The following is a 15,528-nucleotide window of genomic DNA, read 5'->3' on the forward strand; positions in this document are numbered from 1 at the left end:
TATCTTAATGCCTTTTTTTTTGGCAAGTTTACTAACAAAGTAGGCTGCTTCCATTCCACTTGATTTCATTCATGCAAACCAAACCATGTCATAAAAAGCACCTGCATATTTCTCTGTTATGAGGAAATTATTTGAATAGCTCACTCAAAAATATTACTTGTTATCTTTATGTGTCCAAGACTTAGTTACTATTGCTCACTTTTTGTAATGTGTACCTACACTTGCCATTTGTTATTTAGTTTTCTTACTCTGAACTCTCTACAAAGGAGAATTAGCTCCAACAGATTTTACAAAATAAAAGTGTTTATACAGGACCTTCCAGAGTAACCACTGTCCCATGATGACTGAGCTCTCCATTAGGAGAGTGAACATCTAAGATACAAGTCCTTACTCCCAGGATAGTTTCTTTTTTTTCAGTGATGGGTTAACACAAAGTGCATATTTGTTGCAGGGATCTAGACTAGCAACCAGAGTTTTGCATTCACAACTCCTCTCTTTGTGCACACTTTTGTCACTTATTATGCGCAGATCTTCAAAACTGTATTAAATGTCCTGTTTGTCATTCACAGCCCAAATCAAACTGGAACAAACTGGATGTCCTCTGCCCACAGGAAAACTTCCTGCAGCATCCAGGTGTGCATTAATATTAAAACCCATCAAGGTAGGAGTACAAAAGAGGGATTTTGAGTCCTTAGGACTGAAGGACCCTTTGGTAACTCTCTTCCCAACTGCAAAATGTTAAATACCTCAAATATTCACTGCAGTTTTGGTAACACAAGCAGCTGTTGATGCTATTATCTGTAAATACTAGTGCAGGAAATTCCCTGTGCAGAGGCAGAAATAGCATCTGTAGTACTGTGATAAGTAGTCAATCATTTTATAAGGTTCTCTATACTTCCACCTCTCCTTTTGGAATTGACTAAAGACAAATTATTCATATAAATATCTATGCAAATAGGATTCAGCTGTAATTAATGATGGAAATGCCAAAAATATACTACATTTACAGGCAAAGTGCATCTCTAAATAGTGAAAATCTGAATACATTGGAATACGATTCTTCGCAGAAGCGGAAAATGTAGTCCTAAAATTATAGATTGCATAGCTGATACAATGACAGTTCAATCAGCTGAATTAAGAATGTGCAACTCCAGCAATGTCCTTGAATACACAGATTTACTTCACAATGTACTCTAATGCTGAATTACCTTTACTTCCTGGTGCAATTCCAGGGAAGTAATTTGTACTGCGTAAGGGATAAATCTGTCTCTCAAAATATGCCAAAGAGTGATCACAAAGAATTACATTAGTCTAATACAGTTTGATTATTTTTTAAACAGTAAGAGCATAAACAATAGAATCCTAGGTTTTGATATTTGTAAGTCTGTATTTTGTTTATTTATTTCAAATTTTAAAAAGCTTGCTTTATACTGTATTAGAACTTGGAATATTCATCCACACATAGATAATTCTCTCAAAAGACAAGCTAATTTTTCTAACTAAAAATGCATTTAGAAAAAAAAATTGGCACGAGTATTTGTTTTACATTCAGTATTAAATTGGCATGATGTCTGGTCTCTGGCAGCATCGACTATACTCCCCTTTGTTTGCTACCACTCCGTGCTCCAGCACTGAAGCCAACACCTGTGGCCATATAAAAGGCTACATACAGCAGCTGCGGGACTCAGATGTCCACACTGAAATAAATTTCTAAAGCATAAGCATTTGGATGTGTGGCTGGCTTCCTCGTTTGAGTCTTTTCAAGGCCGCCTTTGGAGGTCCATGCTGCTGGATGTTGCATCAATCAACTGTCTGCAGTATTATCACTGACCAGTGTGTAGTGGTAACACAGGACAGGCACATCCTTAGGAAAGATGCTCTTGGTTATGCTGATGTAAGGCTGCCACAGTCCCTTCACTGAAAATGTTTTTTTGCAGGTTTTGTCAGTTGTGATACCACTGGCATAGATACATCTAAGGAAGGGCAGAGTCTATCCTAAAGATTAATGTGAAAGCTAAATGCTAGTAAACCACAACACCAACTTCTGCTTAAAACTTTGTTCTCTGGAAGTAATTTATTTAATCCATGGAAAAGTTGAATATAAGTCCCATTAGTAAGTATGTAAATCACCTGCTCTTATTTGGGATCAAATAATCATAAAATCAATTTTTACAGCACACGGTTCATAATACACAGTATGCAGACCTTTTATTATGGCTTATCTGTATGGGTCAAGTGACTAAAATTGCTACTCAGAGCAATATGTACTCACATACTCAGGTACAGGATGTGCTCAGAAATGTGCTCAGAGTTGCTACCCGTAACCCATAAGAGCAGCTGAACTTAACTTTGCTAAGCAATCTTGAGTAAAAATGCCAATACAGGAGGTTTTTTTTCAGAAAAATGGCTGTACTATAAAGTCATTTTCTTTCTTAACTGCAGTATAACTTGTGTGGAAAAGCTCTTAAACAAATGAAAATAGTTATTCAGAATTACAGACCACACTGTCCTGCTCTCAAGTAAACACAGAATGAGTGTAAAAAACAGCTAAAAATGTCATACTTCCATTTAAAGGAATGTGTTACATATGCAGGTAACAACAAATTCACTCTTTCTGACAGGTTCTGTAAAGGCAATTGCTCTGGTATTTTTAGAACAAGCTGTTGGAAGTAGCAATGTTATTTACATTAGGATGCTGGAATATGAAAGCATATAGAAGATACAGGCATATTCTGGAGATCCAAATGTGCAAACCTGAGATAAATGCTACTGAGAAAATAACTTAGCTCTAAGGATTCTGCAACACTGTCACACACAAATCATTAAAAAGGAGAAAGCTGATTCACTGGCATGGTAACTTGAAAAGCAACATTTAAAATTATCATGAGTGTCTTGTCTTCTCCATGGGATCCACTAACCCAGAATAAAGAAAAGCAAATTCTTCATATCAGAAACATAATAAGTAGCAGTTTATTTAATGTTTTCTAGTTTATATACTTATATGTCATTTATATGTTAGGCTGTGCTGCATATTATGCGTTTTTAGCTAGATGACCAAAACACCTATAAAAATTCTGATGCAGCTTACTTTTATCCACATCTTACACAGAATAGCAAAGTAAAGGGACTCATCTGTACACTTGATGATCAGCTTTTGATTTCCATACCTGTATTTTCTGTTAATTTCAGCCTCGATCTAATGTTGAATCATTTCAGGCAACAACAGGAGTACTTGTATTTAACGAAGCAGTCTGAAAGCTCTTGGAAAATTTTCATAGTGAATTCTGAGCTTATTACATGATGACCATGCTGGTTTACTTTTATTGCTCCTCTTTGGTAGAAAGACAAGGGAAAAGTAGAAAGTCACAGTACCATTACAGATGCTGATGTTAGGATCCAGTTGCATCTTAGTTTCACTTGTGCATTTACCACCTATACTTTAACACTGTTGTTACCTGCTGAGAAAACAACGACAAGCCGACATGTTGCTGGTACAATTATTAATGAGCTAACACTTGTAAAACTTTGCTGCAAACTAATTATCAACAGATAAAGCACATTGATCTATTCCATTAAAAGCATGGAATTTAATGAGTAGCAGCAGACCATATAAAGGAGACTGACAAACTTACTATAGTTTCTACGCTCACTGATATTTGATAAAAGTTCTGTTTCTCTTTTATTCTCGGACATTTTGGCACAGGTCAGTAGGGTGAAACATGCTTATTGCAGGAATCCTTCCAAACCCTTGCTGGTGATCATAACGAACAAAGGGCCCAAGACAAAGTGGATCACTGCAACTGAACAAAGTCAGATTCCCAACATAATCTTCTCTATGATCCAGCACATAAATTTTGTTTCTCAGGATTACTTGAAACATCCTGTGACATTCTATCGGTTTAAGGTATGAGCAATGTAGGCCTGGCCTTAACAGTGTTACACAGAAAATAACGAATAACTAAATGGCACTTGGTGGCAAAACCTTTTTTCTTTTGGCAATACCATGCTATAAGTTCATCTTTAATCTGCTGTTTATTAGCAACACTTGGTCCTTTTCAACTTATTTCACAAATAAGAGCCTTGACTCAGCATTTTTATTCAGATAAGCCTGTAGGCTATATTTCTATATTACTATTGGCTTTAGTATGTCTAGCCCTTTCAATTGAGTTAACTATTGAGTTAACTTCTCAATTTGCTATTATATTATTACTCTTTTCATTAAGACATTGACAAATTTTTTCAGAAGTGCAGTAAAATTATCAAGTAAAGCTTGATGTAGGGCCAATTCTTGCAGTTCCTAAATGTCCAGATAACAATAACTCAACTTATTGAGTACCATATTATAGTTATAGTCCTTCAACCTGATTATACAGTGTTTTTATCTATGTCACTTAGAACATGTTTGATCTGATTTTTGAATAATAGAACATACTAAATGTTTTACAAAGGCTATATATATAATTGAATAGCAATAATATATTATTGAAAGTTGCTCCATAGTTGAAAATTATCTTTTCAGTGTCCCAAGTACTGTGAAGAAGCCATTCTCAGTTTCCTAGAGAAATGATGAAAATTACATAAATTCTGAGAGGACATAAGAGATCATCTGAGGTGGGATGTAGCAAAGCAGATCACCACTGCAGATGTTTTCTAACCTCTTTTTTAAAACCTCTACTGGTAAGAATTCCCACAATCTCCTCAGCTTAGCCTAACCTTATTGAAACATTTTTTCTAGTAACACCCTCAATCTGCCTTCCTGCAAAATAATTCTAATTCTTGCCTTGATCTGAGTGGGTACAAATAATTGCTCTTTGCTCCTTAACAGATCTAGAATGAAAAAAATCTCAGTTCCTGAAGCTTTTTATCATAGGTCATGTTTGTTTTTTTTTTTTTTTTAACATTCTTCCTCTCCTCTGCACCCTTAAAACTGTGATATCTATATATGGTTGTCAATGACCACTGTGCCATTCCAGCAACAGATGCCTGTTCCTTGTGCCAAGCTCATACCGGAGACCCTTAACGTAGCTGTGAACAGTACCCAGTGCTTTCAAAGGGCAACGAGAAACTGGTGGGACACAGTGTTGTCACCATCGTGTCCTCTATGTTCCTCATCTCATTTCTTTTCCTCACTTAACCAGAAAGTTTTGATCTTTTTTGTTGCAGTGCAAATCTCAACATGTGACACAACAGCATAGGCAGCTGGGAGAGAGAAATATTTAGCTTTCATTTCTCACAGGCAACATTCTTTTTCCTAAATTTGAAAATAAAATTTACTTGATTGGAAACAATATGTCTTTCTGGACTTGTATTATTCTTATGGTTTGCCACAACTCCCGAAACATTTCCCATGATACTAGTGCTGAATCAGCCACTCTGCACTTCGTGTTTGTACCTTTGAGTCTTCCTTACTAAGGTTACCCTTTGTACCACCTTTATCATATTTCTATTTCTTGATTGATCTACAGTTGAATCTCTATTTTCTATTCTTTCTGGGAGAAGATCAGGCATGAAGCAATATCACTGGAGTTATTAAGCATGGACACACCAAACCTACTGCTTACGGCTGGGCCAGCTACTCTGCCAAAGGAGAAAATTACATTAGCCTGATAAACTGATTGTAAATAACCAACTCCATCATCTCCCTCAAAACAAGAGGGAGAGCTATAAATTTCCTGTAGCTTTTTTTGCCTTCTGCAGACGTTTGGGACTCACCTATCCTCCAGAAGTCCCCAAACGCAAAAGCTTGGAGATTGCTAGTTTGTGTACTGTACGATCAATTCAAACAGACCATCGGCACTAGTGTAATCCTTCTGCCAGGTTTAGATTGTCATAAAATAGAATGGTTTCAACTTTAAAGGGGTTGCTATAAAAACACCATCCAGAAATGTGGGAAAATTAAAATTATCTTATGCACAGCAAGCTGATTTTCCTCACCTGCAACCATAACTGAACTGATTTAATGAACAATAGGTAATTAAAATGAGCAAAGGAAAAAAAAAAATCAACAAGGTACATAAACAGGCTCACACACAATGTGTAATTTCTAGAGAACTATAACTATTTTACAGTCCTTGCCTCTGGTGAGCCAACTGCCAGGCCAGCTGGTAGCTCTACCCCTCCTGCCGCCGCTCTTTAGTCACAGTCAGGAACTGAAAACTCTTGCTGGGAAACATGGTTGAATTCAAATAGATGCTGAACTTCTGTGAAAGGAGTTTCCTGCTTGCTGGCTGTCACCCTCCCTGGTGTCCCATGCTGCTCCACAGCCCTCCACCCCTTACTTCTGTGTTTTACCAGCAACTTCAGCCATTCCAGCTCTCAGTAAGGCTAAACACAATGTGGAAAACTAACACCGACCTCTGGTATGCTCAATTTTTGCTGCTCTTGATTCTATATTATATATCAGGAAAAATTTCTCCACCAAAAAGGTTGTCAGGTATTGGAACAAGCTGCCCAGGGCAGTGGTTGAGTCACCACTCCTGGAGGTGTTTAAAATACATGTAGATGTGTTACTTAGGAACGTGGTTTAGTGGTGGACTTGGCAGTGTTAGGTTTATGGTTAGACTTGATGATCTTAGGGGTCTTTTCCAACCTAAATGACTTTACAATTCTACTCTTAAACAGCTTCTCACACCTCACAAACTTCTCCAGCCTTCGGTGGTTTCAGGGTCCAACTTCTGCTTTCTGGTGCTAGAAAATATTGTAGTTACCCAGCAAGATCATACTACAGATCTGCCTACGCTAGACCAAAAATCCCATGGATTTGCAGATACACAGCTCCACTTGATTGTATGCCTCTTTTTAAAAGAAATATCTCTCAGTCACAATAAAAGAACATATATAAGCTAAATGTTCTTCTGGTCTACTCATTTGATTCTTTTGTTTAAGTCCCTTTAGAGGTGACATCAAATATTAACTAAGCACTTCACCCCAGCTGGACTTCCCTTTCCTCTCAATATCTCACAGAGGCATGGTTTTCATTTCACGCCTTTTCCACTATGCTTTGCATGACTTAGATAAGTGTTCTTCAGCCTTTTTTTCCATGTCCTGTCTCTGTTCCTGGCATTTCATTGTTAATATTAATTGTATTAAGCACTGGGTCATAATTAAGCCTTTTTATGGAAGGAAGGTAAGAGAAAGAAGAATGTATTGAAACAAAAGGACCCTTGAGGCTTTAGCCTTCTGTGTCACTCTTTACTGGCTCACTTTTCCTGTTAAATAACGAGCTGAACTTTCCTTCATCTTTCTCTTAGGTTTAATGTCTCTTGCAAAACCTGTTCTCCTTTCCTGTAATGTCCCCCGCTAGATCCAATTCATTTTGTATCTTTGCCATTCTTCCTATTATCTTCATGCTGTCACAGGCCAGTGATTTTCCAGACTGTGAGTTTGGCAGAACATCAGAAGTGGAGATTTAACATAATAGCTGAAGCCACTACCTCATCAGAATTTGTGAGATCCAAGACTACTCCATGGTATAAACCCAAGTGCAGTATGTGGGAATGACTTGGAGAGATGAGACGAGTGCATTCCTGACTTGAACTTAAATGCTAACATAGATGGCCCCAGTAGCACAGAGACTGGTCTTCTGCAGGGAACTAATAAGCTGTCAAAGCAATGAATGGAGTGATACGACAGAGAAATCTACCTTAATAATAGGATTTAATTGTTCATCCCCTAAGAGTAAGCGGTAACTGAGCTGCATGTAACAGAACCAAGAAGTAAGCAGGATGGGAAGGCTGGGAAAGCAGGTCTGAAAACATGCATTTGCCCACCAGAGCATGTCACCACTGGTCCTGCAGGTTTGCGTAAGTTTATTCTGTCATATGGTCTTCTGCCAAGATCTTCTGCCTTTTACAATGCCGACAGCTGTTCAATGCTGCCTTCTTCATAGGCAGCTACTGTGTCTGGCTGGAATTTACGCTCATGGTTTACCTTCCCCTGTAGGAGTTCACTTATCGCTTCCTGGTTAAGAAGCAAAGATCAACTCGGATGTTCAGTATCAAAACCAGAAGGCCCAGGCAGTTCCTTCAGTTTGGCTGGATGGGGCTGCTCAGAGACAGGGAAACATCTGACATGTAAAGCAAGGATCTTTGGCAAAAATCTGGACAATGTTAGGTTTTGGTCTCCCTGACAGAGACCCCACGACTCAACATCAATGATTGTTTCTTTTTCCAGTTACACTGATAGGAAGAGATGATGCTTTTTTCTTATCATATCTCAGCTTCATATTAAAAATTTCTATTGTGGAATAGTGGTGAAAATTATTCAGCAATGATGTATCTTTACAGTCATCTTAATACCTAAAGATACCTTGAATCCTGTTTTCTCCTGCATTAAACCGAGTCACAAGACCTATTCAGAATTTGAGAGACTATCCAATGTAGCACCTCTGCATCAAAGCCAGCAAATGCCATCTTTTTATCAAAGACACGCTGATGAGTTCAGAGTTGCTGAGTTCAGTGCCATAAGAAACATTTATTAACCACAGTGTTATAGATGATGACTGCCCTTGGTGTGATATTGCATGCTTAAAAATGATGTCTCAGTCTAATTAAGCATGTGAATTTAGATGAGAAAGGTGACTGCAGGTTGTGTACTTCTCTTAACAATTTGTTGAACAAGTAGGATCACATCTCTAATCATGTGCTTGCTTTCTTGTTACCCATAACTATGTCTTGAGTAGGAACACTTTTAAATTTGCTAATTTTTTCTCTTTCCAGTTATCTAATACATTCTATGATGTTTCTCAGAACTTCCTTTGTAGGTTCACCAAACGTTAAAAAAATGTTTATTTAAAAAAACATGCAAACAAACAAACAACACCACAACACAATTATGGAACAATACAACCCCTTTCATTCCATTCCATTCCACATTTTGATTTAAATTCAGGTATTTAGGCAGTGTATCAAGCTAAAAGCTCACTAAAATTTATTGAGAAATATGAGAAAATTGACTTCTATAGTCATAATCAAATAATTAAACAGATTTAGTTAGGTCAGTATAATTCCCTATTTCTACTGCAGAGTAATTATACTGGAATAAAGCCACTTTAATTCCAGAATAGACTGTCCACATGGGGTGCTGTATTGAAACAGCTGTAGTAAAATAATTATTTTGACTACAGCTATGTCGCTCGCTTCCCCCTTGAAAGCAAGCCATCAACATAAAAATCTTGCCTCTCTCTCAGAGGCTCAGCCATGTTGGCTAAGTCCTGTTCCATAAACAAAGGCAAAGAGCTGTGCCAGCAGAATGAATGCACGATGTGAAGAACAAGAGATTTTACTTCTCAATTTGGCACTGAGGCTCAGTGATGCACTTGAAGTTTTTTACCACTTAAAAGTTCTGACATTCTCTGGAACGTGGAATGGAGAATGTGGATAGAAATTGTAGGCTTTTGTGTAACGTGCTGTCTAATTTATAAAAGCAGAGTCCATCACAGAGAGGACACCAGATGAAAGGAGCAGAAGATGGGCTACTGCAGCACTCCCTCTGTTTGCTTCCCATGGATACCTCTCATCTGGCAGATATTGCCTCTCACCTTCACTTCTCTGCTACAGCCTAAGGGCTCATGCTGAGTCCGAGTGAGCCTCTCACTGCCTTGACCTCCAAGCCATGGAAGCACCAAGGGGTTTGCTTGTATCTCAGCTTACACCAGTGCAGGTGCAGAGAAGAGTCTGGTCCTCTCTACTTCTTTGTACTGCTGTCACTTATGAATTGAGTTGAATCATAGGATTATAGAATAATTTGCATTGGAAGGGACCTTCAAAGCTCATTTAGTCCAACTTCCCTGCAATAAGCAGGGACATCTTCAACTAGATCAGGTTGCTCAGAGCCCTGTTCAGCCTGGCCTGGAATGTCTCCAGGGATGGGGCATCTACGACCTCTCTGGACAACCTGGGCCAGTGTTTCACCACCCTCATTGTGAAAAATTTCTTCTTCATGTCCAGCCTGAATCTCCTCTCCTTTAGTTTAAAACCATTACCCCCGTCCTACTGCAACAGGCCCTCCTAAAAAGTCTGTCCCCATCTCTCTTACAGTACATTTAAGTACTGTACTTTCAAGTACTTTTAACTACTGAAGAGTGAACAGAGCTGTAAAATTCTGCTTATTGAACTGTCTCTGTTTCACCAAGATTAGTTAAAATGTTTTAGTATTCTAGACTTAACGAACAGGCTTCAGCTGGTCGATTACACACTATGTGCATCCAACAGCAAATATTTACAGACGAAGGAATTCTTCCTTCAGCCACACAGCTACTCAGTCAGAGGTATTTCACCTCAAAGGCCCTTAAAATTTGACTCCCCAAGCTCTCAATACAGTATAAAAATGCACAGTTCTTGCAAAAGCCATTTGAACTAAAGAGATAAGAAAGCTGGGTCACAACTCACCTCGATCTGTGTCGTACAGGAAGACAAAGCGGTTCCATTCATAGTGATCCAGCAAGCTCAAGAGGGCTCCCCGCAGCGACGGCCGCAGCTGCAGCACAAACTGACTCTCACCCTCCGTGGGGAAACTTGGCGTGATAAGGGAGATGTGCAAGGCGCTGCAGAATGAGGTCAAGGTATGCACTGATCTCTTATCATATAGTCCAAAAATGGCAAAAACTCCTCTCGAATACTGGGAGCAAACTGGAAGAGAAGAAAAATAATGAGAGTTCAGCTAGTGACAAAATCTGTAAGTGCTTACTTACACATTTCAACATCCTCAGATTTTTGATTTGAAGATTTCCATTTCTGTCTGTATAGTTAACTTACATTTTCACATGTGTTTCATTCTGGAAGCCAATAAATAAATAGCTAAATAATATTCTGATATTTTTTGATCCTATTCAGAAAACTCTACAATATTCATAGTGTTTTTGCTTCAAAATAAAATATGAAATCAATAGCATGTATTTTTGCACACCAGTGAAAAGTCAACCATAGCTCTGCATATTATCAGGTGCTGATCATTTCTATTACCTTAGACAGGAGAGTGTTCACATTTTAAAACATGAAAATTATCAGAAAAACGTTAAGTGAAATCTAGACAATTTGAATTGCAACAATACAGAACCTTCTCTCACTTTTACACAGGGAGTCCTTGTGCTACATTAAAACTCTACTGCAGACACTGAGTAAAAGCCTACTTCATGAACAATCTGCTTGGCTTTTAGAAAGCAGTTGAAGGAGAGTGTACTAAGACAATGTGACCAGACTTTTGTCCCAAACCTTTTATTTCTGCTCTGTGTCAACCTCAAAACCAGAAAACAAGTGACCTGAACATACAGTCTTTAGTTTTGATTTGCTCTTGGACTCATGTAAGACATAGAGAAAGACTTTTATTGATTTCAGCAGACTGGATAAAGGCTTTACTGATCTATGCACATAAAAGCAGGCATACCGGTGCTTTCTTGAGAAAAAAAACTGCCTTTCTAGCAACTCATAAAGAGCTAAATGAAAAACATGCCACTTTTTTTGAAGTACAAACCAACTTATTAGAAACTGTGATCATTAATAGTGTTACCTAGCCCAGAAACACAAAAAATTGAGAAAGCAAGAGTCAGAGGATCATTGTACCCATTTTCTCCTAAGTTTGTGTTGTCTATGTTCTCCTGATCCACACCCTCCCTCCTCACAATCCATTCTTACCTGCAGCCTAAACATGGGAAAAATATGTCAGACCTTTCCAAAAAGATGATGTCCTCCTCTTTCCTATCCTGGAGGTCACAGTCATCCAGTGACAGCAGCACAGTCAGGGTACAGAGTACATACTTAACAAATGGGGTGACTGAAACCATTTCAGCTTTAATTCTTTCCTATTACAGTCACTACATAAAGAGTCAAAACCACAAATTGTGCATTTCTCTCCCTAGAGTTGGGTGATTTATCCAGAAATTGATAGAGTGATGATGCTAGAACTGGAAAAGTGGCTTGAGGACAATTCTGTGATTTTATGTGCTGCCCCACTTTCACAGCCCCCAACCTAAGATAGCCAGATTATGCATTAAAGAAAGCTTTTTAAAAAGCTTTCTCCTTTCCCCTAAGTTCACCTTCACTATGTTGATATACAGCTCTTACAAACCCTCTTAATATTTTCTTTGCTGGACTACATAACATACATTCTCCAAGACCCATCAAATGACTGGCTTGCCACTCCATCAATCATGTAAAAGCGTTATTCTGTGCTTTTGCAGTTTGAGCTCATCTTCCTCGAACACATATGACCCACAGATTTAGAAGTCAAGCTGGAGGCCTTCTGCTTCTTCTTACATTATTTCCTCATCTCTACTGCAAAATACTTCTGCTGACATACCCTAAATTACATTGCGTTCTTCTAAATCTGCATCTCAGTGATGTCAAAATTCTGCTCCTTCTTCCTTCTGGGCCATTTCCAAATGATGAGCTTCTGTTTATAGTAGAATATTTTTCTTAGTTACTATTATCAGTTTTCCATTTTGTGCAGGGAAAAATTTATTGAAATGTAACAACAGAAAGTGTAGAGTATTGCATCTAGGTAGGAACAACCCCAGGTTCCAGTATGAATTGGGGAATGACCTATTAGAGAGCAGCATAGGGGAAAGGGACCTGGGGGTCCTGCTGGACAGCAGGATGACCATGAGCCAGCACTGTGCCCCTTGTGGCCAGGAAGGCCAATGGCATCCTGGGGTGTACTAGAAGCAGGGTGGTTAGTAGGTGGAGAGAGGTTTTCCTTCCCCTCTACTCTGCCCTGGTGAGACCACATCTGGAATATTGTGTCCAGTTCTGGGCCCCTCAGTTCCAGAAGGACAGGGAACTGCTGGAGAAGAGTCCAGTGCAGGGCAACAAAGATGATTAAGGGAGTGGAGCATCTCCCTTATGAGGAAAGGCTGATGGAGCTGGGTCTCTTGAGCTTGGAGGAGACTGAGGGGTGACCTTATTAATGTTTACAAATATATAAAGGGTGAGTGTCATGAGGATGGAGCCAGGCTCTTCTCGGTGACAACCAACGGTAGGACAAGGGGTAATGGGTTCAAACTGGAACACAAGACGTTCCACTTAAATTTGAGAAGAAACTTCTTCTCAATGAGGGTAACAGAACACTGGAACAGGCTGCCCAGGGGGGTCATAGAGTCTCCTACTCTGGAGACATTCAAAACCCGCCTGGACACATTCCTGTGTAGCCTCATCTAAGTGCTCCTGCTCTGGCAGGAGGATTGGACTAGATGATCTTTGGAGGTCCCTTCCAATCCCTAACATTCTGTGATTCTGTGATTCATGGCTATTACTGTACCCCTCAAAATTGCTTACTTCCACAGTTATATTCCTAGCCAGCTCTGAACTTCTACTGATGTCTGTGTTTGCCTCACCAGCAAATTACATCAAGGTATACTGACTTTTTATCCCTGCGGCCACTGTAAAATCAGTCTCTTAGTATCTTCCTCCTGCAGCCATAGTTCTCCAGCCTGGTACCTCCTCTCCTAGCAGCATCTGCTGCCATGCTTCCCTTAGTTTCATGCCTACCTTTTAATTTGCCTGTTTGTCTTTATTTTCATAAATCTCTTTTCTTAGGACCGTGTCTATTTTACTTCAATTTTTTGGCAACTGGAAGATATGCATTGATCCCATACTTTCTACCTTAATAACTTCTGGTTGCATTTTATCCCATTTTCTGGCTATAGCCATATTTTAAAGCTTTCTTCCCATCAAAATCTGTTATATAACTTTACAGTCTACTGATGTTAATCTGCTAGGTCCATGGTTGCCAGATTTTATGTCTCCCGTTAAAAATAGGTCTTATGGTTCCTATTCACTGATCACACATATCACAACTCATTTAAGAGCTCTACTAAGAAGCACTTGTTATTGCATCTGCCCTTCAATAAAGCAAGTCTTTAAGAACCACAGAAGAAAGCCATCATGCCTCTTTTAAGGTCAACATCCTCCTTGAGTTATAATCAACAGGAAGTATCTATTAGTTTTATGTCTCTAACTAGTTTTTCCTGTTTTTCTGTCTGTGCCGGTTTTGTTAAAAACAAGTTTTTCTTTTAGTGAATTTGCCTGTCAGCTAAAGCCTTCATATTAGCTGCATTTTCCTGGAAAACCAGATACGTTTTGGTAAACATAGCAATGGAATGCGAAGTTATTGATAAGCATGAATGTTCGTCTCGTGAGAGGGGCAACGAGAAACAGGTGACCAAGAAACTGACCAAGGGAGTGTAACATCCCATTCACGTGAATACCTCATATAAAAGTGGGAGATCACGAGGATCTCGACCCCTTTTCCTCATGGCGGACATTAGGAGAGGACCTTGCTAGTCGTCCCTGCGAACTGAGGTCTAGTGACAGATTGAATCCAGCTCCGGTTGACTGCAGAGTCCAGTCCAGGACTCCGGGTGCCGGCTCTGCAGTTGCTGGGACTTTCAAGATTGGTTTTGTATATTTTATACTATTTTCTCTATTCTTATTAGTAGCATTAGTAAAACATTTTTAATTTTTCCAACTCTCTTCTCTCTGTCCTTCTTTTCCTCCTGATCACCTGTCCTGAGTGGGAAGGGGGGAGAGGGAGGGGCTGAAGGGGGAAGTGGGAGGAGAGAGGGTTAACAATACATCTGCCACAGTTTTATTGTCACCCCAGAATCAAAACCTCAACACTGTCCCATCATCAATATATAACAGCTTCAATTATTCTCCTGTTTCCTGTCATTGGATTTAAATACGTAAATGACCCTCTATTGTTGTTTTAATGTCATTTCCAAGTTTCAGTTTTCACTGGCAGCCCCAACTTAGGCTTTCTTTTTTGCAACAAATCTCTTCTACACCTCTTAATTTCTTCAACATGATCTTTCCTACTAATAACCCTTTTTAAACTCTTCTTTCTTGTAACTTCTTGTATTATCATTCATTCAGTTCTGGAGAAACATCCTGTATGTTGCTTTCCCCTGAAGAGGGATTTCTCAATGTTTTACAAGTGTTTCTGTGAGGAACTGGCAGGCCTCCTCTATTTTCAACCACAGTCCAGTCAACTTTGCCAACTGCAATAGCTGAATGTAAACCTTGTGTACATAAGTGGTAGTTACTTATTGTGTTTCCTGTTTGGAGAAAAACTTCATTAAGGCCCTGTATCGCTTTATTTCTTGGCAGTTTTATATGGGCAAAGGGTACTTTTCATAACACGTGGTCCATACAGTAGGATTTTACATGATGAAAAATTCAAGAAATCAATGTCAAGCTGTGAAATTGCACACTTAGTGGAGTTAAAGCTCAAATTCATTCTTGGGATAGAGAAAAAAAAAAAAGAGAGGGACAAAAGTCAAACTTCAAATTTCATAGAATTACATTATATGACCCTAAACTGCTTTTAACTAAAAATAATAAAATAACAATTCTTCACATTTTCAAAGCAAACTATCTTTGCCACAGCCTAGATCCAAATGCAATAAAACATTATCTGGCTATCATTAAGCCTTGAAATAACCAATCCAAGAAAACTTGTGCTACTATACTTGAGATGAAGACTGGGAAGTTACTGAATAGTGTCTTTCTTTGCTCTTTGCTAAGATGAAGGTTA

At 38.9% G+C, this 15,528-nt stretch overlaps 1 protein-coding gene across 3 annotated transcripts in view; it reads right to left on the reverse strand.

Moving 5' to 3' along the window:
* Positions 1 to 15,528, reverse strand: part of GRIA4 (glutamate ionotropic receptor AMPA type subunit 4) — a gene marked incomplete at its 3' end in the record, with an annotated part of 225,109 nt that overhangs the window by 138,856 nt on the left and 70,725 nt on the right. For all 3 annotated transcript variants that reach the window (XM_080339862.1, XM_080339863.1, XM_080339864.1), the window contains exon 3: positions 10,389 to 10,628. In XM_080339862.1, the coding sequence (XP_080195988.1) occupies positions 10,389 to 10,628 (240 nt within the window). The remainder of the gene's footprint in view (positions 1 to 10,388; positions 10,629 to 15,528) is intronic.

This window comes from Nesoenas mayeri (assembly GCF_963082525.1).
Source record: "Nesoenas mayeri genome assembly, chromosome: 1".
In the NCBI taxonomy this organism is placed as follows: Eukaryota; Metazoa; Chordata; class Aves; order Columbiformes; family Columbidae; genus Nesoenas; species Nesoenas mayeri.